Genomic DNA, 21,437 nt, shown 5'->3' on the forward strand with positions numbered 1-21,437 from the left:
AAATAGGATTTTAGACTAAGAAATGAGGCCCCTGATTTCATATTTCTTATTTACCTTGTCGCCCTTTTCACCTTTTGGCCCAGTTGGTCCATCCTGTCCTCTTTCTCCCTAAAAGAGAGCCGAAAATCAAAATATGAATTATTTATATAAACGCAAACCCCATTTACAGTATAATATACACAAATATGAACTTTTGTAACCCTTTGATACCTGAACAAATTGGCTTGAGATCAAAGACATGGGAAGAAAGCAAAGATCAACAAAAGAAATGACCCAAATCTTAGCAAGAATTTTTCTTTTTAAATTAAAAAAAAAACCAGAAAGTCAGACAAAAAACAAGGAAATGATCTGGAAAAAAGTTTTTAAAAATTCTAATTATTCTGTAACATATATTTAAATATGCAGTTACGATCATTAGAAATATGGGTTTTCCCTAGCTCAAAAGAGAGCAAAAATCAAATATCAAAAGTACTTTTTTAACCCTTTGCATCCTGAAAAAATAAAAAACAGAAATTTTAAAAATGATAATTATTTTGCAACATAATCTTAAATATATAATTATGAGAATTGAAAATATAGTCTTTCTCTAGCTTTTAAAAAAATAATATTCTAAATCTACTAATTTCTTGCAATTTGTAAAATATTTCTCACCAAGTTGCTCAGTGCATTTTGTTTTTGAAAGAAATTGCATCAGTGTGCTCAGGGTTCAAAGATTTAAATACTTGTTAAAGGCCACTGAAAGAAGAGCACAAGAAAAGTGATGTTGCTCCAGGGTTCAAAGGGTTAACTGAAAGTAGGAAGTCAAGAGCTATGCCTAGTAACAGTTGGTTTTACTCAAGTTTCTTTAACCAGAAATGATTTCTGTTGCGAAATAATATAGTGAACCTTTAAAGGACGTCTCCCCATGCATGGCTGTAGATTTTATACAATTTAATAATGTCAAACCAACCTGAAAACCTCTTTCTCCTCTTTCTCCAGCAACACCTTGTTGACCAGGTGTACCAGATTCTCCCTGTGGGGAAAAAAAACATGATAAACTAATTTTCTTACAAAAGATCCCAAACCACAAAAAATCAGCAGCTGTGAACTCACTCTTTCTCCTGGAGGCCCTCTTGGTCCGGGAGGCCCGTCATCACCCTGGGGAGAAGATTCACCTGGACGTTAATGTCAGATTTGCATATGGAAACACACATGCAACTTAAAAAGCTGCATATGTCTTCAGCCATGTCTGTTGTGTTTCTAGGTATACAGCGCAGTCACGGTACCTTAGGTCCAGGCTTGCCGGGAAAACCATCTGTCCCACGCTCTCCCCTGGGCCCCTTTACAGACACAAGATTTCCATTTAGATGTCATACTTTGAAAAAAAAACCTGCCTGTCAGACAGATACTGTAAAGACTAATCCACAAAAACTTAGCTGAAATTTACTATGTCTAATAAATGTCCATGTTTTGAACAACACATGTTTCTCCAAAACATATTGTTTAGCCAGCTGTTGTTAGAATTACAATTTTAGTAAGTAGACATTGGAAGTCAATAGCCTCACTAATCTTTCAGTGCTCTCAGTGGTTAAACCTAAAGCAGTATTCATCTTTTTTTGTCCACCAGGGGTCTTCAACAAGGTGAACAACAACTTGTAAAATTAACATATTAGCAAACGCTTGCTTACTTGTGCATCTAGTCTGCACAAAGTAACATTAAAATCTATTTAAAGTTGTGTTTCTGGCAATCTGCAGAACATAACTCCAGTATTCACCATCCTTTTAGCTTTGCTGTTGTCTTTCCAACCTACTTAGTACTGTAGGGGACTGTAGTTTATTTATGAGAGGAGTAGGCAGGCAGGGGCATGACTTCAATTTTCTTTTTTTAATTTAATCTTGAACCTCCTCAAAGCTACAGATATTTTTCCTTTCCTCCTCTGGTAGTGCAAATAGTTCACTATAACCAAAAAGACGTTTAACAGTTGCTGGCTTTGAGAAATAACATGATTTTGGTGATTTCTGAACAAAAACATGCTTTTCAAATCCACCAACAGGCTTTTACGGTTCAGAGGGCATTTAAAACAAGTTAAATGTAACCCTTTAAAGTATGTCTTTCTCATGAGCCAAAATAAAACATATTTCCCTCCCCAGTGCTTAAAAATGATTTAGGCTGCGTTTAGACGAGAATGGCCCTACTAAAAATGAAAAAATCTTCCTTTGCATTTTTTTAAAAGGTCTGAAACCAAAACACTGAGCTAAAAGTCACAAAACAAGCTCCATAAACCTGAGAGGTACTGCAGATTTGGATAGTAATTCTGTGCAATTTTGTCACTATAATCGACCCCTTTCACAATACACATCATCACTGGAGCCTTTAAAATGTTGTGTCACAAAAATTGTGACCGCTGTGAACACGGAAGGCAAAACAAAAAAAAGTAAAAGTCATTGCAAAGGTCGTACTGACCATGGTGCCGTCATTTCCAGGAAGACCGTCCAGACCGTCTTTACCAGGAAGACCCTTTGGAGATGAATGACAAAAGTTTGACATTTACTGACATGAGCAGAGAAATTACAACAAAGTGTGAACACAACGGTTGATTTAATTTAAGAACAAAAAGCTGACTCACAGGCTTTCCCATCTCTCCAGGTTTGCCTGAAAATCCTATTTCACCAGGCAGACCCTTTAAAAAGAGAGAACAGGTCATTTATTCTGTAGCAGGTATTTGTTTCCAAAAATAAATCATCATATTTGAGAATGTTTGTGTCTATCTCTCATCTCTTACAGGGGGTCCAGTGTGTCCTTGGTTCCCTGGCGGCCCAGGTGGACCCTGGGGACCCTACAAAATAAACATAAAAAAATATCAATGAAAATGTATGCCACTTGATCAACATCTCATAAATATGCGGGTAATGTGAGCTTTTGCAGGATGGTAAATGTTCTTTTAACCCTTTGAAATCTGAGCAAATTGGTTTGATTTGTGGAAAGGAAAATTGGCTGAAAATAGCAAAAAAAAAAAAAAGTTAAGAAAGAAAGAAAAAAAAGATTAACTTTATGTGTGTGTGTGTGTGTGTGTTTGGATTTTTATACTTTTTATTTTTTTACCTTTTTTGGGAAAATAATTTTAAATAAATACAATTATAACAATTCTAATCATTAATCAATATAGACTATTTTGCTCAGGTTTCAAAGGGTTAAGAACCAGTGTTCATTAGTACCAGTGAGCAGCCACTAGAGGGAGGCACCACAGCACCATTTATAGCCCAGCCAGCCTTGAATGCCATTTGCAGACAGGTGTATTTCTGTTTTGCTCCAGGGAGCAGTTTGCAAAATTAATTGACATAACCTGTTGGTACTAATCTAGCCTTTTTATTTTCCCTCTATTAAAACACACAGTAAAGACACCTTTGAGAGAGCAGTTATTCTGTGCTTTGTGAGTCACATCAAACACTGAGCAAACCCACACAATTAAAATGCCAAATTAATTCCCCTCGGTTCTCCTTGAGAGGTCATTGAGGTGAAAAAAACAAGCACTAAAAGGAGCCGTACATTAATGAGAAGTCATTTTAAACAGGTATGTTACAGTTTATATTCATGAAGTTAAGAAATTGAAATTGTTCTTACAGGAGGTCCAGGGAGGCCGTCCACACCAGGCAGTCCACTTTCACCTTTCTTTCCCTGAAAGACAATTAAATTCAATAAATAAATATTCAAAAATATATATTCATAAATTCATTTTTTAAAAAGCATAGATAGATAGATAGATAGATAGATAGATAGATAGATAGATGGATGGATAGAAAACCTCCTGTAGCATTTTCTTTGGCCCGTTCTTGTATTTTTCAACCCAGCACACTTATATTTAGCCACTCTCTACCAAATTTGGCAGGTTAGAGAGGGCTGTGAAAATGTTCAATATTTTGTAACCCACATTAATCCTCCAATTGTTTTCGGGGTGAATTTGACCTGTTTTAAGTTACTATTTTTACCTTCAGTTTCTTTCCTAATCTTGTTTGATACTGGCAGTAGTCAACTGCTTCTTATTTCCTAACCCTAAAATGTTTAATAGCCTTATTATTTTTCTTCCTATTTTCATCTTTTGTTTCCCTTTCTCTACTGTATTTGGTTAATTAGTTGGTTGACGAATTGTTATTACTGTAAATTTAGGGACAAAATATGTTTGGGAGTTGTTCTTGTGACCAGAAGAGTAACAGTTTGGGTGTTCTGCTATCTAATGTACCATTAAGGCCAATTCCAAATGTTGTAATTTCCAATGCAATAGTACCCTATAGTCCCTTGCTATTTTATCTTGGTGAGGACTTTGAAGGGTTAAACTTCTTTAAATTGCATATCCACACGTATTATATTGTAAATTAATTTATTATGCTGATTTCAATATGAATATCACAGTAGAGAGGCAGGCAGATATAGCAAAACAGAGCATTAAATCCTGAAGGACTCGTAATAGTTAAAAAAAAATCTTAAAAAAAGTAAAAATGGACAACAAAGCGAAAAGGACAAATTCTGTTTGTGGATACTATGTTTTCTCATTGCATTGCTGCATTACCATTATCATGTGACTGTCCACAGATAAATCCTAGCACTGGCTCTTTATTTATCTTTCTTCATATATTTGTTGGTGCTTTCCTCTGCAGCCCACTAAGCTCACATTGCAGCTCAAGCCGCCCTCAGCTGTTATATCAGGACAGAGGTGAATAGACAGGCCCGAGAAGCAGTGACACACACCACTGATGAGAGCTTTGCTGCAGTGGAGGTGAGAGTGGCTCAATCTATACCAACTCAACCATACAGCCAGCTCTATCTGCGCTGGCAGCAGAGGAGACCACACTATTATCACAGCTCTCAGCCCAGCTTCACCCCCCACTCACACTCTCTCCCTGAGCATCTTCAGCTGAGCTATAACAACCCCAAACCTGGAGAAAATAGGTCAAGCTCCTCACCGTCTGTTTTTTTTTTTTTTTTTTTTTTAGGATCCACTTGGAAAGCATCCCGTGGGGTTATAAAATGCTTTAGCTGGACCACCAGTGATATTACAAAATAAAAGCAGAGCTGCACAGAGGGAGATTTTCTAGGTATTCTGGAATCTGAACCCAGTGTGATTGCTTATAAACTATTAAGCAGTGATATTCAACTGATGGTTCATGGGCCACATCTGGTCCCAGGTGGCCCCCCAACTATTTTCTAAATCGCAATTTTTAAAGTGATTCAAACTGAAAATTGTTTTTTATACTTTTAGTATGCATAAGGTGTCAGAGTGCATAAAAATGCGTCAAAATAGAGCTTCAAGAAAGTACCAGTGGAGGATCCCCTGCCGAATCTTGGTAGCATCCTAAAATCCAAGGAACATCCCAAAAATCTAGAAATGCCTTAAAATCCTATAAATGTCCTAAAATCCTAGAAACATCCTAAAACCCTAGGAACATTCCAAAATAATAGAAACCTCCTAAAATCCTGGAAGCATCCTAACATCCTAGAAATGCTCTAAAATCCATGAAATGTCCTAAAATCCTCGAAACATGCTTCAATCAAAGAAATGTCCTGAAATCCTAGACACATCCTAAATTCCTCAAAGTGTCCTAAACCCCTAGAAATGTCCTAAAGTCCTAGAAATGTTAGAAATATCCTAAAATCCTTGAAAAATATAGGCCTATTGGGCAGCTGTGATTGACCCCTGGCCTCCTGTCATTTTTCAGGTAGAGCAAGCTGAGTGTCCCTGCTTCAAATCTTGTCTGGCTGAGGACAAAGTGCAGTAGTTAGTGGCAAAAAGATAAGTCTTTCATGTACGTCCAGAGGAGGTTTGTTGCCTCCTCTGCCCAGCTGAACAGCTGTAAATGTTGATTCCAGCATATTGCCGATGAGATGTTAATTGCTCCCAGAAGAGACAGGGAATGGAGGTCACTATCTTTGTTAATGTTTTGGAAGAACAAATTGTGTAGAACCACAGCGCCTGTTTTAATTACACACTGCGGTGTGATGGGACCAGCGCGGGATGAGACGGAGGGAGAAGGAGATGAGAGACAAGGGACAGTTTTTGTAGATAATTCTACAAGCACTGATAACAGCCACAGTATCAGCTCTCATTAGCATGAGGAATAAATATCAGTTTTCTTCATTTGAAATAATCCCATTGGAATATGACAAGTGTAGTTCTGGGAGCGCGGTATAAACTTCCAATTACTGCTGATTAGTTTTGTTCTACAAGAGCTCCTCTGGAGGCAAAATAGTCTAATTTTAGTCAAAACTCGGCGGACTAGAGCGGCAAAAAGCAATCCCATGACACCACGTATGAGATAGCTCTTATGAATATTTTTTCTCTCATTATCACAAAATTATTGTTTTGTGATTTAATCATTACAAGATTGGGTCTAATGCAATCAAAAAAATAGTCTCCGACAAAGAGCTGGTTACTATACTTTCTTGTGATTATAAAGAAATTCCCTTTTGATGCAAACCTGTCTTCTTGAATTACATGTACACAATATCTGTTTTGACAAATAAGTTTTGACTGGGAACATTTTGGCTTTGGGTGACAGTGCAGGACAGGACCCTGACATGGGAGCAGAAGCTTGAGATTCTGCCTCTCGTTTGTGGTAAGGTTAAGGCAAGTCAACTCGCTTTGTTTGAGAGCCAATTTGGAAAATAACAGGGGACCAGGGGCAGCCCCATACACGTTTGTAGGATTTTAGGACATTTCTAGGACTGAAAGACATTTCATAGATTTTAGGAAGTTATGATTTTAAGACACTTCTTGGATTTCAGGATGTTTCTAGGATTTTTACGACCATTCTAGAATTTTAGGCAAACTTCTTAAAGCACATTTTCATAGCCTTGATTAACCATGTATATACAGTATATGTATATATTTTAAGTTTATTTTCTGTTTTTGTTTGTTTTGTTTTTGTTGGTTTTGCTTTCTTGTACGTCTTACGAATTTCTTGCAAGTTTTTGAGTCATTTCCTCTTTCGTTGCTCCTTGCCTTCTGACAATTTGCTCAGGCTTCAAAGGGTTAATGGAAGCAGAAACGTTAATATAAGAACTGTTACAAATTCCCTTTAAGCATTTCCCTTTAAGAAGGCACTTCCGTCAAAAAGAGGTGACGCCTTTTTTCTACCTCTGATTAGTCCATAGAGAGTGACGTCATGTTTCTGAACTTTTGATTGCTTGGTGGGCGGGTCTAAATCAGCCCGCATATCTTTACATCCATAGCGCATACGCGAGTGACGGGGGAGTAGCTAATAGATCCATGGGCTGTAGCGAGACGGCAGCGCTGCAGCGAGTGTGTGTTTGTCCTGTCAAAAGTGAGTCAAGTTACCGTTTTGTGATAGTTGAACTCCGTTGCAAAAAGTTTGTCCTTCAGCTAGTAGTTTGTTGCCGTACAGCGCGTCTGCGAACAACTGTCTACTCTGTAGGTTGTAGTCTTCCGCTAGCGTACCTGTTAGCATGTCGCTAACGACCGGTGCTCTGTCAAAGATTGTTTCCCTGTTGATCATGTCCCCCATTCTTTACTGGTTTGAGACTTCAAGCCCTTATGAATCGAAGTGTTTTAATTACTTTAGCACTTATTTTTAATTAACGATTTATGTAATTTTATTTTAAACTACTTACACATTTTTGTGTACCTTTTACCTATTTTTGTAAATATTTATTTTTAAAAATATTTGTTATCCCCTTTTTCCCACACCCCCTAATTTTTTAAAAATAATAATTTTGCACATTTTATATGCCAATGTTTTATATTATTCTAAATGTCATTTTAACACTACAGCTTTGAGCAATGCACCCCACACTGTATTCTGTTTTATATTGTTTTATTTTAACGTAACTTAAGTTACTTTATTATAACATAATCATGTATGGTTTTTTCAAAGAAAAATTGAATTCTTTGGGATTATGCCTTAACAGGGGGAACACACTTTGATAAAACAATGGCTAGCGCTGGATGTGTGGACTGTGAAGCCAGGTCACCAGACAGCGCCCCATGTGACCTGGAAAGCACAGGTGCACCTCTGGCTTCCAGGGAGATCAGCTGCTGCCCTTCATCATTGCCGCTGGGACTGTGATTGGACTCTCGTTTGCCTACAGAGACTTTTGAACTGTGAGTATCCCACTATGTTTTTTTTCTCCTGTGAGTGAATAAATTATTGGGACAGCTTTGTAAAAGCAATAGTTTTGCTTTTCTGAAGTGAGGTTATATGGGGTATTTATCCATAGTCGGTGTATTACTTTCAGTAGCTGTCAGTGGACACGCCCCCAGTTTGGAGAAACATGGAAGCTAAGCAAAGTACTGCTGTGGATGGGGGTCAGCAATGAAACGCATTTTAGCCACCTCAAAATAGTCTCACCCAAAATAAGCGATACCAGGAAAAGTGTATGCTATATTGAGAGTATTTTCATCGCTATACCCTTTCTTCAGGGAATCCATTTCTACTGGGAAGCTGTTCACTGCTTCAGTTCCCCTTCTATGATAAAAACATTCTGTAATTTCATACGATGTTAAAAAAGTGGAATTATTGTGTAAAGCAGACTAAAACTGTACTTTAAAAATACATGTTAACATATTATCTAGCCAAAATTGTCCTAAATAGTATTTCCCTGAGTCGGATTTAAAGGTCACTTAGCTGTGAATTTCAGTTTTCACTAGTGATTGAAAAAGTGTTGTGGTGTAAGTAAATAGTATAATTTCATATAATTTGTCTCTTTGTGAGTGTAATAAATAGATGGTTTAATGCTGAGGGATTACAGTAATAAAATTAAAGGTTACAAATACACAGTAAATACACCATACTTTATCTTTATTTAAGTTAAAACAAGACATACTATTAAGTGAGTGATAATATTATTTGGGATTTCAGTAAAAGGACCAGGAGTGCTGCATGTCATGGCAGCTGATACTGAGCAAGTGCGCCACATGGATAAGTTGAATCTATGCATTTTGCAGCGGATGGTTGAAACTTCACGTTTCCCAACAATGCTGTGGTGAAGGTATTCTTAGGTTTAAGCACAAAAACTAATTGATTTATCCACTTTTCTCCCATCTAATTTTAATGATCATTAAGTCTCTTGTGTAGTGGAATTAACATCATATTATGCATACTCTCACCATAATGGCCCACCAGCAGATGGAGACATGAAAAACAATGCTTTTCAGTGTATGCAATATTCATTCATTGTGCAAAATAAGTAAAATACTTCAATTTAGGCTTGGTGTTTGGTGTAAAAGTCTGCCATCCAAGAAACTGGGCGTGATTTGTATGCAGGCTGAGAGGTACTGCCTCAGAGACTCAAGTCACATCAAGAAAATTCCCTACTGGAGTCTTGCCATACAAACTTATAAGTTTATGGTTCTGTTAAAGTGCAGATTTGCCTTGTTACCTTAAATAATGAATGTCAGATATATAAATAAAAAAAAGAATGATGGATTGCCACTTGCACTCATTTTGCCCACTATTTTAACTCAGCAAATAAGATTTGTTCTCCCTCAGGATCAGTTTGGCTTCTGAGAAATGTTCGTAAGAAGACCTGTTAAAATGTGCTCCACGTATGCGAGTAGCGCTTTGTTGAGCATCTCCTGCTACAGTATAGGCTCTTATATGATAAAGACATATTCAGAAAATATTCCATCAAAATTAGATTCTTACCCTCTGGCCAAACTCTCCCGGCTCCCCAGGTAGGCCCTGTAGACCCGGAGGACCCTGAGGAATAAAATGCTCAGCTACAGTTCACTCAGCACCACTGGTGTTTTCATGAACTGCTCCACACTACATCTGAGAAGGTGGCTTTTCCACAACAACAAAATACCAAAAGCTATAAACAGCAGGAAAGAGGGAGTCATAAATCATGATCCTTACCTGAGGCCCCGGGGGGCCCTCGGGCCCTGGAGGCCCAGAAGGTCCAACATCTCCCTGAAACAGATCAAATATATGAATAGATATCATAGCATTATAGTCATATATCTTATGACTATGTGAGATTACGGTTACAGATTTCAGTGTTTTGTTAAAATTGTTAAGATAACAAATCATTTACTGCATACTGTATGTACAGTGGTGTTTTCATAGTCCATAGTGGTGCATATAGTTGTTTTTGTGTTGCTTGTTGCATTTTTCATGACGTGATTTTTATGGTACTAGGCATGTTTCCATAACACATTTGTGCAAAACTTGAGCAGTATTTTCAAAATGTCGATAAAACACAATCGGAGATGACTGCGTTTCTACTGAGTGATTCCAAGAAGCATGGTGATGGCTGTACGAAACATTAGCAGGTTTATTTCTGTTGCAGTCACTGCACTAGCCGTAATTGTTTCCGATCGAAGGCGACATAGGCCTGGAAAGGAAAGCCCCTTATACATGGGGATGATTGCTCACCTTTTCACCTCGTAAGCCTTCTTTTTGAACCTGAAATTAAAAGAAAAGATCAATAAATATTAAGTTATGTTATTCTTAAATTAGTCAAGTCACTGACAGATTCATTTTGCAACCTTTGTCTCATCATTGTGAGGAAATGAGACCATGGTCAATACAACTGAAAATGGTTATCGCACACATTTCTTTGTGTTTGTGTGTGTGTGTGTGTGTGTGTGTGTGTGTGTGTGTGTTTCGAAGTACATTTGAAATAAAAACCAGAAAAATGTCCAGAAATATTTTGTTTATGATGCAGTGAAGTTGACCTTTGGCCTTTTGGACTTCAATATTTTATCCTCTTAGACATTTTTATGAAATTAGTCATAATTAGCATATAAATGTATGAGTTTTGCCAAAATCTTGTTTTACGAGGTCACAGTGACCTTGACCTTTGACAGCTAAAATTTAATTAGTTCATCTTTGAGTCCAAGTAGACATTTTTGCCAAATTTGAAAATTTTGAATTTCCATCAATGTGTCTGAGATGATGCGTTCATGAGAAAAGGATGGATGTGAGGTGACTGTGACCTTGACTTTGACCTTTGACCACCAAAAACTAAGCAGTTCAGTCTTGAGTCCTAAGTTAACAACAAGAAATTCCCTCCTTGAGATACTGAGTTCACAAGAATAGGACAGACGTGCAGACTGACAGACAACCCGAAAACTTAATGCCTCAGGCAGAACCTGTTGCTAGTGCAGAGGCAATAAAACCCCCTATAGCTTCATACAGAAAAGATAAGGGCTTCTTCTGTCAAATTACCCCCTTTTTTTTGGCTTAAGAAAATAAACATATTGGAAGACTGTGTTCTGCTGTCCTAATGCTCTTTAGTGCTGTAGGTGCCACTAAAGAGTGTTTTTATTAGCAGTTAATAGAGAAATATCAAAATACATGTATTTTAGAAGCTAGGTCTAGCAAATTTCAGTCATTTTTTTCTAGAAAATGACTGAAATTTATAATCGATTTTTTTCTTCTATTTTTAATTTGATTTAACAGAAAAGATGACAATTCATCATGCCCACCCTCCACAACCTCCCTCTACCCCATGTGCAATGAACTAAAATAGTAATAATAACAATTAAATAAATTAATAATAATAAGAAGAATAAGAATAAATCTAATAATAAATATAATACTAATCTATAAGACAAAATAAACACATTAAAAAAAAAACCAAGTAATAAAAAGGAAGAAAAAAACAATATGGCAACCACATGTAGATTACATGGCAAAAAGGGCAGCTTTAGGTACATAGCCACAAAAGGAAAATGCATTATAACACACATTATTAAATTGTGATGTGATATGGCACGCTTTCTTATGATCAAAACGTCAACTATTGATCACCAAGATAGCTGTTGATAAATGTTCTGTCAGTCCACTGATAAGTTAATCCACAAAATCTATTGCTTCATCTGTCTAGAGAACAGCACCCCTCCCTCGGTCAGCAGGTCAGTCTTGTCCATGATTAGCATTTTTTTTTTTTTTTTTTTTTGCTGTTTGTCTAATTTGGGGTTGGGCTGCTGCATTTTAAAGCTGTTTATCATTCTGACTCCATCACTCCATTATGTTGTTCATCACCAAACAAGCCTGTAATTCTTTATCCTTTTGGTCTATTTCTGGTACTCACCACATCCCCAGGTAATCCGGGAAGGCCTCTCTCCCCCTGTGATGTAATTCAAACAAAGATAAAAACCCTGTCATTAGAATCAAGCGACTTACAGGGTAATGCACCTAGAGCAATATGGTAATGATACGGCAGCGACCATAATTTATGAGATGACACGTGTGTACTTATTGTAGGCCTAAAGGAAAGTGAAACTTGTGGATAAATTACCATGGGAATTCTTTGTGCGTGTGCGTGCATCTTTGTGCATGCACATGGGTGTGGTAGAAGCATGTGTTCACTGCTGGAAGGCTCATCAAAGTCAGTAATTACAGGCAGACAAATGAACTCTGCTTTTTATTTTCTCAGACAAATGAGTGGGCTGACTTTGATGGTGCACAGAGGAGTCTGAGGAATGTCTGGAGAGCGCAGACAGTAGTTTGGGAAACTGATGAGACCTCTTTGAAATGATTTATATCAGCTTGCCTTAATAACATTATGCTTATGGCAATATCCTCTTTGAATTGTTTCTAATCAAGTCAGTGAGGTGTTTTGCATATAACACAGGAGAGAGTGGGGGGCATACCTTGTTGCCTTTTAGTCCGCTGGCTCCGGGTGCACCAGCCAGTCCTCTCAAACCCTAATCAGTTTGAGACAACAAAGCTTTATTAACACAAAGGTGACTCACCAAGTCTGTCTCAGATTAATATCTTTGTAACTGCAGGATCTAAATCAGAGCATCACTACTTACATCTTTCCCCGGAACACCAGGTTTGCCAGGAAATCCATCCAAACCTACCTCGCCCTAAAATGGAAACAAGTGTAGAATAAAGCATTTATAAAGTAACTGTAAACTGTTGAAGACAAAAAGATATAAGTATTCTGTATTCAGTCAGTATTTTTTGAAAAAAAAGAAAAAAACCCACTTTGTTCAATGATGTGTGTGTTACTGTTTGCTTGCAATAGCTAAAAGATTTGCATAATTAGCATGTGAAGGGAAAGCTGCTATCGCTACACAGATAAAGACAAGAAACTGAAATGCCATCAATAGAATAGCGAAGGAAAAAGACTGCTTAGTTGTGAGCCAAATGAAAATAAAAAGAAAAAAAAACATGCAAAAGGATTTTCAGCCAAGCTAGTAGCTCTGTGAACATTTTTATTTTTATTTTATGAACTAATAGTTTGCATTCTAAAGGACTTAATTACATACAAATTACGAGGTTATTTATCTATTTAAGTTTATTTGTTTTGAATTATGAAAAAATAACTTCAACTTCTCTTCTCCAATTCCGTCAACTTGAAAATTTTAGGCAGCCCAGATACTATTTTTTTTAAGTTAAAACAAATGTTTTCTTTTTAAAATGCACTGAGATATTCTGCTTGGTAGGCCCCAGGGGCACAGTAGGGAGGGTGGCATCTGGGGATTAAGCCCCAAATTATTTCTCAAAACCCCCAAATCCAGGCTATTTCCCTAAAGAAATCTAGTATATTTGAGTAAATGTTTTGAAGACCACATTTACTTGGCATTGATGGGAATCCTCGATTTGCAATGAAAGCAATCTTGATTATAATGGATTTAAATGTGGAAGATCTGTCAGGCAGACTAACAGCAAGACACAAAAAATAGTTTCAATATCAGTAATGCTGTTTTAGATTTACAAAAAAATAATGTGTATAGGCTCTTGATTTTCAGATGGTCAAAATGAAAAGATTTTGACCTGATGAAGATCCAAGCAGGAACAAAACATTGTCATTAATGAACTTGTGTAGCATAGAGCAAGTGTTCAGGTATTACCTTTTTCCTCATGTGCACTGTTTTTTAATAGTATTGCACCTTCATGATGTATGTATAACCACCTTTTTTAAACCATGTATGCTTGTACTGCTTTATTTTGCCATCTAGCATTTCCACCGGCTCCGCTGCGTTTTGCTCTGTGCTCCGTCATCTGTCAATCGCTACTGGTTGCATTTTGAGTCTGGCATGGCACTGTACCGCCGAATCAGCTGGAGTGGTGAGACCGAGGAGTTCTCGCGGTCATTACAGAATCACGCACAGTATATCGTTACAGAAAAAAAAAGTAGTAACTCCATTCACTCCGTGGATTAATTATCGTGATGTCCATTCTCTCCCATAACTCCCAATGAGTTGCTCCACGCCAAATCCTTTCTAAGGCTGTCCTTATAAAAGGATGTGTGGTGTCATAAATCATTTTGTGGTTTTCCACCTACGTAATTAACTTCTCTTCCCTGTGTTGCTCGTAATGACCCCGGAAAACCTCTGACCTGTTGACTCCAGGCCTGGATTCACTCATTTTGACGTTTTATTGATGTAGTTAAGTGAAATATGATCAGACATAAGCACAGTGTTTTATTCTGAAAATTAACCAGATGTTTTGATGTTGTATACCTGTTCGATTTCCTGTCTGCTCTGTGTTAAATTCGGCTAAATTTATGCGGAGTGATCAGGCGTCCGGCAAAAACAGGAGGCTTGCGTATCTGATCCGCAAGCCTCCGGACTGCTGGAGCTGAGTCGATCCGCAATGCAGCGGAGCCTGTGGAAACTCACACATAGACTATAGTGCAATCTATTTGCTCCGTCTGCCGTGACTGAGCGGAGCCGGACTGCACATGGATCTGGTGGAAATCCGGCTTTATAAAGCAAGTATATCAGGGTTCATCCTCTGAGGACCATTTATGTCTGTACCAAATTTCATTGCAATTAATGAACCTAATGGCATCCCTCAAGCCACACGGCTAGCATAACTAATAAAAGGCAGATTTAAAATAGGCAGAAAGTACTTTGTACCCTGAAACACATCCTTGAGTTTTCATTCAGCAAACAGTGCCCTGACTTTAACCCTTGGTGCCTCCTCTAGACCACCTATTTCCTTTATCACTTAACGAGGAAAGTGCTTTTCCAGTTTTCACTTACAGGATATTTGCTCACTGACTTACTGGCTGACAGACAAACCTGGCATCAGCATGTTTGAATGGAGCTCCAGTATGACTAGAACCTGCTTCACATCCTCAGGCCATGTGGCAAAGCAATCAGCGCACTGATTCCGTGTTTACTGCTTCATACGGACCCCTCGTAAAGTCGTTCAAATTGAAGCTGACATGTCAGCATGACACAAGTAGTGTTACAAGTGTTTCTCATATCCTTCTACTCAATCTGTTACAAGTAGTATCACTGAGCTCATGATCACAAAAACATCTTGACATCAGTTGGAAACCATTCTGATGCTGCAAGATAACCTTTCACTGATTTATTATTGCTCTCTAAAATCATTTTGGTAGCAAATAAAGGAAAGATTTCAGTAGTTCAGAGGAAAATTGCAGACATCAACAAAGCTTAGGCCTTGAATGGACTGCATTATAGCCAAACACCCCCACAGGGTCCCAGACAGGAAGTGTGGAGAGCGAATCAAGGAAGCCACATCTGTTTGCACCATTACGCCCCTCAGTTCTCAGTCCCTCTGAGAAGAATGGCCTCTCTCAGAAGTTAACCCCGTCGAAGCATTTGAAGCATGAACTGTGTTCTGTACAGGTTTGATCGAACATGGTTCAAATCCCGGGACACGTTGGGAAAGCACAGACTGGGGAAGTAAATAAGTGACTTCCTCTTGTCGCTCAGCAACTCAACTCAAGTGCTCTTGAGCAAGATGCTGAACACCAAAGTGTTGCGCCAGAGCTTCAGTTGTAGCTCCCATGCAGGATTGCCAGATACAGCTGATAGTTTCCAGCCCAAAGACAAAAAAACGCCCCATATATTTGACCAGTATTTAGTTAAGCAACATCAGTTTAACTGCCCTAATAATTACTGTACCATGCTCAAAAGCAACAAACGGCTGCAGCTGAAGCATGCATAAATAATCCAACAGCGACAAACAAGCAGTATAATGTCCTCCAGACATTCGTTTATTAAGCTGAATTCTTTTTGCAACTCATTAACGTTTCAACAAATACCGTGATAAACTTAAACCTTATTTTGGGTAACTTTTTATAAATTTAAACCTATGCTCCTGTTTGCACAAGCATAAACACACACAAAGTGCATTCAATGCAACTACATGCACTTTTACAGGGCACTTTTTGGAGATTTCTTATATGTATTTACATATACAATTATTAATATTGTAATAATGTTACGATGACGTTGTCAACGTTAACTGCCTCTCACCTGAATGAAGTACAAATGAAAAAGATTTATGCTTGACTGGGTGCACAGAAAATGTATTAGTTGAATACATTTTATCATATTGTATGTTATTTTTATATTATTCTTGTAATTCATAATTAAATTTTTAAAAATGTTTAAAAAATATGGAATTGCATAAATGTGTCGCACAGTGATCTATTTTCATTCAACAAGTCAGATTTGATTTCTTATTTGAAGAAACTGGTTCATTGTTACTTACCCTGGCTCCTGGACTTCCTTTTTCCCCTTTAATACCTGATTCACCCTACAACAAAACACAGCAACATCATAATGCGATTCTAAAAAAAATGAATATCATCAGTTTTCAATATCAGATCCTAAACAAACACTTAAAGAAATGCATTCAGATTATACTCACAGTGACACCTGTTGGTCCTGGCATGCCAGGAATTCCTTGATCCCCTTGAATTCCCTATAAAACATAAATGGAACAGCATTTTATTAGTGGGAGTTTATTGACTTGGGGCTCTCCAAAATGCTACTCAGCAATACAGTGAAGGCCAACTGGGGGACTGCTGAGTCGGAGGTGAATCAATGTAAGAAATGTAACTGACCAACTGAGAAACCTAAACTCCCAAAAAAGAAACAGCAGTTGTCAGTTGACAAGACCCCCCAAAGGAAGAACTTTGAACTCTGACCTCTGACCTCACTTTCACTCTTTTCTCATGTAAACGAAAGAAAGAAATGTGTCTTTTGCTATTAATTTATGTTTCTTTTGTTTTAATCACGGATCTTATATAAAGCTTAGTTTTATGATTTTTGTGAAAAAAATGAGATTGCTGTGTTGGCCTTGGTCCTAGTCAGATTGTTCACTTACGTGTTGTAATTAATTAATTTTTCCAGTAGGGCTTCGTTGCAAGGATTGCAGCCTAGTTGTGTTTATGGCAATTTCACATCTCGTCTTAATGGTAATTCTATATACCAGGTCAAAGTGAAGGTTAGGAGCTAAGCTTTACTGTATTTTCTTAAAATATTTCACATGCTTCTTCAGTCTCACCCTCTGCCATGAGAGCGGCATTTCACTAATTGAGTATTCGCTTTATTGTATTAAAAAGGAGGCGATCACTCCCTCAAGCCCTGGGCTGAGCAGCCCGTCACAGCCCATTGGCCAAACCTGAGCCAGCACCCCCTCCATCCTCCCCCTCCTGGCTCTTTCACCAGCTGCTGCCTCATCCAAAGGAAAGTCAACCAAACTGCCCCCTTCTTCACAGGAAATCGATAACAAGCTGAGAGGTAATTGCCCAGAAAAACGTATGTACGCCCACACAACAGAACAAATGTGTCTTTGAGATCCAGGACCAAAGATGCACCTTTTTTCCCCTACATCAACATAATGATGTGCCAAATGCAAGTGCACCCACTTGTTAATGACTTTCAGAAAAAAATGGGAAGATCATATTCACACACCTTTTGTCCAGCTAGACCTGGCAGCCCTGGAGCTCCAGCCACTCCTCCTTCGCCCTATTAATTCAAAAAAAAAGAAAAAAAAAGATGAAAACATACATATTTGCACAAGTGTCTCAACCCTTTACTAAAACATCAGAACATTTATGTCTTACCTTGTCTCCTTTGTCTCCAGGCAAACCATCAATACCTGGCACACCACCAAGTCCCTGTCACATGATTGGAAACACATGATTAACACGAGTAGGTACATTTTTGCTTTTAAGATTGAACATTTTAAAACAATCCGCCACACATCCAGGTTGCAAGTTGTCACACCTTCTCTCCTTTTTGTCCAGGAGCACCTGTCAAACCTATCTTCCCTGTATCGCCCTGTAAACAGAAGGCAAGTGTTTACTGTGACTATTTTGTGATACATAAGCATGCAGGATGGCCAGTAATACAGGCGACGATGGCGACGAATATCGACCCGGCAGCATCACACAACATGGTTTTAGTACACGGTGGCTGGAGGATTAATGTGGAACAAATGTTAGCGATGAATTAATGGACTTTATTAATCGAACATTCAGACATTTGGACAAAAGAGAGAAGTTAAAGGGACAGTTTGGGTTTTTGAAGTGGGTTTGTATGGGGTACTTATCCATAGTCAGTGTATTACATACAGTAGATGTCTGGCAGGCACCCAAATTAGAGTAGCAGGTTGGAATCTTGACATGAAAGCAAAGCAATGTACTGCTGTGGATGGGGGTCAGCAACAAAATGTATTTTAGCCACCTAAAACCTGGAATGAAATCATTTATAGTGCTGTGTTCAGATGCTTCACATTCATTTAAACCTTTGAAACAGGAGCATTTTTTTTTTATTAAAAAAAAAAAAATTTCAAGACATAGCTTAAAAGGCACTGAGCACTGACTGGCAAGAAATGTCTCAAAAAAACAAGAAATCAGGAAAAAAAATGACCCCCAAAAAAAAAGCGTTAAAGAGCAAGAGAGAAATTATAAGCACATAGTTCTAAAAAAGGGAATAAATGTAAGACTGTATTTGTAATTATTATTATTACAATAATTAGTTACAGTTGTATTTTTTAAAAATGTATGTATTTACTTGACCTTTTTTTCTTTTTTCTGCTGATAAATTTCATTTTTCTTGTAACTGTTGACTTCATCCCATGTTTTTAAAGAAATCAAGCCACTTTGCTCAGGTTTCAGAGGGTTAAGGTAAAACTGAAAATATTTTCAATATAGTGTCTGTTTTAATTTAAACTCTTTCTTTTAGGAAGGGCCTTCTTTAAGTGTCTTAAACACATTTTAATGCTGAAACTCTCAATAGAAGTAGGTTGCTGGACTCCAGCCTGTTTTTCTACAACTGGGGGCGTACCGACTGCCATCTACTGTATACAATACATTGACTATTAATAAGTACCGCATACAGCCCACTTAAAAAGACTCAGAATTATCCCTTTAACATTACACTGAGAACAAAAAGACTTATTCAAATCAAGATACACAAAAACTCAGAAACTTTTGAGTAAATGCTGGGGAGCCAGAATATGCTAACAGCTATCATCACCATCACCAAGACCCGCTATGGTCTGCTCGCACATCCAACCAGACACTCAAGGAACAATGGCTTTCCATTGTCTTCACAGCTTTTAGTTTGTACACTGATGTCAAGCAATGCCAAGAAATCCTGTGGAATCCAAAGGCTGGACTGAGTGAAAAGTAATGGCCGTTAAATTGCAAGGTCTTGCCCACCGCAACACTTCCCTCTGCTTCATAAACCGCTTTACAAGTCACAGAAGGTTGCCCTTTAATTATTTTAGGAGCATATATCATTTTAACACACGTCATTTCTTTCACGGCGGAGATTAGGAGGACGGCCCCCGCTCCTATAATGAAGAAGACATTATTTGTAACAACACTGCTACACGGGGAATTGCCTTTTCTCATCAGTTAAAGATGCAATTAGAGGAAGTCAACGCTGGATGAATTCCCTTTCACCCCATGCGACTCGATGACCGACATAGCCTTTTTTAACTACAGCGAGTTGGCTTACGTCATGTCTTTGCATCAGCTTCTGGAGAAGATTGCGATGACAAATTGCAGCCTTCTCTTGGAGAAAGTGAAGACAGACACTCATGCAGAAAGTACAAAATGGAAAAGCAACAGGGATGCTTTGCATTAAAGTTTGATTTAATGCCGTTTTATCAAAGCAGGAAGGTCTCCAACAACAAGAAGTACAAGATGAAAATCAATTTATCATGAGATGAGTTTTGCTGTCTATAGTAAAGTAAAGCAGTAAGACAGACAGTCTTACTGCTTTACTGATCCCTACTGTTTTTTCTTCTCTGTATACTCATAGAAATAAGGATTCCAAAAGGGTTCTTACGAAAAGGCTGAGGTTTGACTGAGAACCATTTGCTACTGAAGAAAACTTTTTAAATCAAAGGCTTCTTCAAGGATTCTTTGCGAGACTTAGGGTTTCTTTTAGGAAACTTCTTCATCCAAAATACCGTTTTTGGAAGAAAGAGTTCTTCAAGGATTTTTGAAAGCACGGGTGTTTAAAGATCTTCACCTTCAGTTTATCAAACATTTATTAATTTTTCAAATCAGTTAATTCATTTTACCTGTGCTCTGTTGTAGTGGAGATCATAACTATCATTTCATGGCATGGTCTGCTGAAATTCGTCTTTTTCTTTCTATGGGTACCTGGTACTTGGCAATCTATATGCCGTTCTAATTTGGTGCTGGGTTTAGGTTCCAAAATCTACTGTACTATTAAAATGATAAAGGCTGTAGTTGTAGTGATTTCATGTGATTTCAACCCCTAAAACAACGATTGTGAACCAGGATTATTGCAGGTTGCTCTGTAAGTGTCGGCCCTTAAGGAGCCCTTTAAGCTCAACGCTCCTGGACGTGTTTGTCTTGGTCCCAGGCTTACCTAATAAACTAAAACCAAGATTATTGGGGGAGAAATCTGCTGGTTATGTTACCAATTACTATTTTTAAATCACCCCCGTGTTAAATCTAGATGAAAAGCCTTAGAAAATGAAAGGCTTCTTGTTAGGACCCTCGGGGTGGGTGCTTGTTAGCACCCTTAGAAGGTGGAAAGATTCTGGATAGAACCTGCAGAGAGGTTTGAAAGAGAGGTCTAGGTGGAACCATAATACCATGGAAGGTATTCTGGGTAGAACCTTTTTTAAATTTTTTTTTTAAGTATCCGTGCTTGATTTAAGTTTTGATATTTTTGTTAACTTTTACTCCACTACATTTCCCCCTGAGCTTTTTGGTTACTTACAAGAAAAGTTGAAAGGAACTGAGAAAGGAATTGACAAACTTATGAAAGAATGAGATGGAAGGTGAAACTGGATTTTGTTCTTAAAATGCGTTAAGTTACAAAAACGACCTAGGTTTTCCTCAAGTGTAATATATGCTCCATTTTTAAGGTGGTAAGAAACAAACAACATTATTCTTAAAATTCTTACTGCTTGCTTGCTATTGCCAGAATTTACTTGTACAATTACTTTGAATACTTTTAAATTGAACATATTAAAATTACTTTGAAACTTAAGTACAGTAAATATGAAATACTTTAAGACTTGTTCTCAAGTACTATTCTAATAGGTGGCTTTAACTTTTACCTGAGTAATTTTCTGTTAAGATATCAGTACTTTTACTCAAGCGGCTTTCGGGTATTCATCCACTGCTGTCCTTTATGTTTGGTTCCACGTAGAACCCTTGAAAGGGTTTCCAGGTGGAACGTTATGAAAGGAGAGAACCAAAAAAGAACAGAAACGGGTTCTCCTAT

The 21,437-nt window shown here is 37.8% G+C and overlaps 1 protein-coding gene and 1 long non-coding RNA gene across 5 annotated transcripts in view; one reads left to right on the plus strand and one right to left on the minus strand.

Annotated features, from left to right (window-relative positions):
• The window catches only part of col22a1 (collagen, type XXII, alpha 1), a 74,793-nt gene that overhangs the window by 29,303 nt on the left and 24,053 nt on the right, over nucleotides 1-21,437 (minus strand). The window contains exons 13-31 of one of the 2 annotated variants that reach the window (XM_088090000.1): nucleotides 17,946-17,999; nucleotides 17,783-17,836; nucleotides 17,631-17,684; nucleotides 16,582-16,635; nucleotides 16,423-16,467; nucleotides 12,756-12,809; nucleotides 12,591-12,644; nucleotides 12,029-12,064; nucleotides 10,366-10,395; nucleotides 9,847-9,900; nucleotides 9,637-9,690; nucleotides 3,602-3,655; nucleotides 2,763-2,816; nucleotides 2,607-2,660; nucleotides 2,444-2,497; nucleotides 1,266-1,319; nucleotides 1,093-1,137; nucleotides 950-1,012; nucleotides 55-108 (exon numbers count right to left, since the gene is read on the minus strand). In XM_088090000.1, coding sequence (XP_087946126.1) covers nucleotides 55-108; nucleotides 950-1,012; nucleotides 1,093-1,137; nucleotides 1,266-1,319; nucleotides 2,444-2,497; nucleotides 2,607-2,660; nucleotides 2,763-2,816; nucleotides 3,602-3,655; nucleotides 9,637-9,690; nucleotides 9,847-9,900; nucleotides 10,366-10,395; nucleotides 12,029-12,064; nucleotides 12,591-12,644; nucleotides 12,756-12,809; nucleotides 16,423-16,467; nucleotides 16,582-16,635; nucleotides 17,631-17,684; nucleotides 17,783-17,836; nucleotides 17,946-17,999 — 975 coding nt within the window. The remainder of the gene's footprint in view (nucleotides 1-54; nucleotides 109-949; nucleotides 1,013-1,092; nucleotides 1,138-1,265; nucleotides 1,320-2,443; nucleotides 2,498-2,606; nucleotides 2,661-2,762; nucleotides 2,817-3,601; nucleotides 3,656-9,636; nucleotides 9,691-9,846; nucleotides 9,901-10,365; nucleotides 10,396-12,028; nucleotides 12,065-12,590; nucleotides 12,645-12,755; nucleotides 12,810-16,422; nucleotides 16,468-16,581; nucleotides 16,636-17,630; nucleotides 17,685-17,782; nucleotides 17,837-17,945; nucleotides 18,000-21,437) is intronic. The other variant, XM_088089999.1, reaches the window with a different exon arrangement.
• The window catches only part of LOC121957877 (uncharacterized), a 90,329-nt gene continuing 76,067 nt past the window's right edge, over nucleotides 7,176-21,437 (plus strand). For all 3 annotated transcript variants that reach the window (XR_015779389.1, XR_015779388.1, XR_006106796.2), the window contains exons 1-5: nucleotides 7,176-7,296; nucleotides 7,901-8,093; nucleotides 17,279-17,456; nucleotides 17,803-17,870; nucleotides 17,966-18,012. This is a non-coding gene — a long non-coding RNA (uncharacterized LOC121957877). The remainder of the gene's footprint in view (nucleotides 7,297-7,900; nucleotides 8,094-17,278; nucleotides 17,457-17,802; nucleotides 17,871-17,965; nucleotides 18,013-21,437) is intronic.

The sequence above is a fragment of the Plectropomus leopardus genome, chromosome 17 (assembly GCF_026936395.1).
Source record: "Plectropomus leopardus strain MGB_pleo_1.0 chromosome 17, ASM2693639v1, whole genome shotgun sequence".
Taxonomy (NCBI): Eukaryota; Metazoa; Chordata; class Actinopteri; order Perciformes; family Serranidae; genus Plectropomus; species Plectropomus leopardus.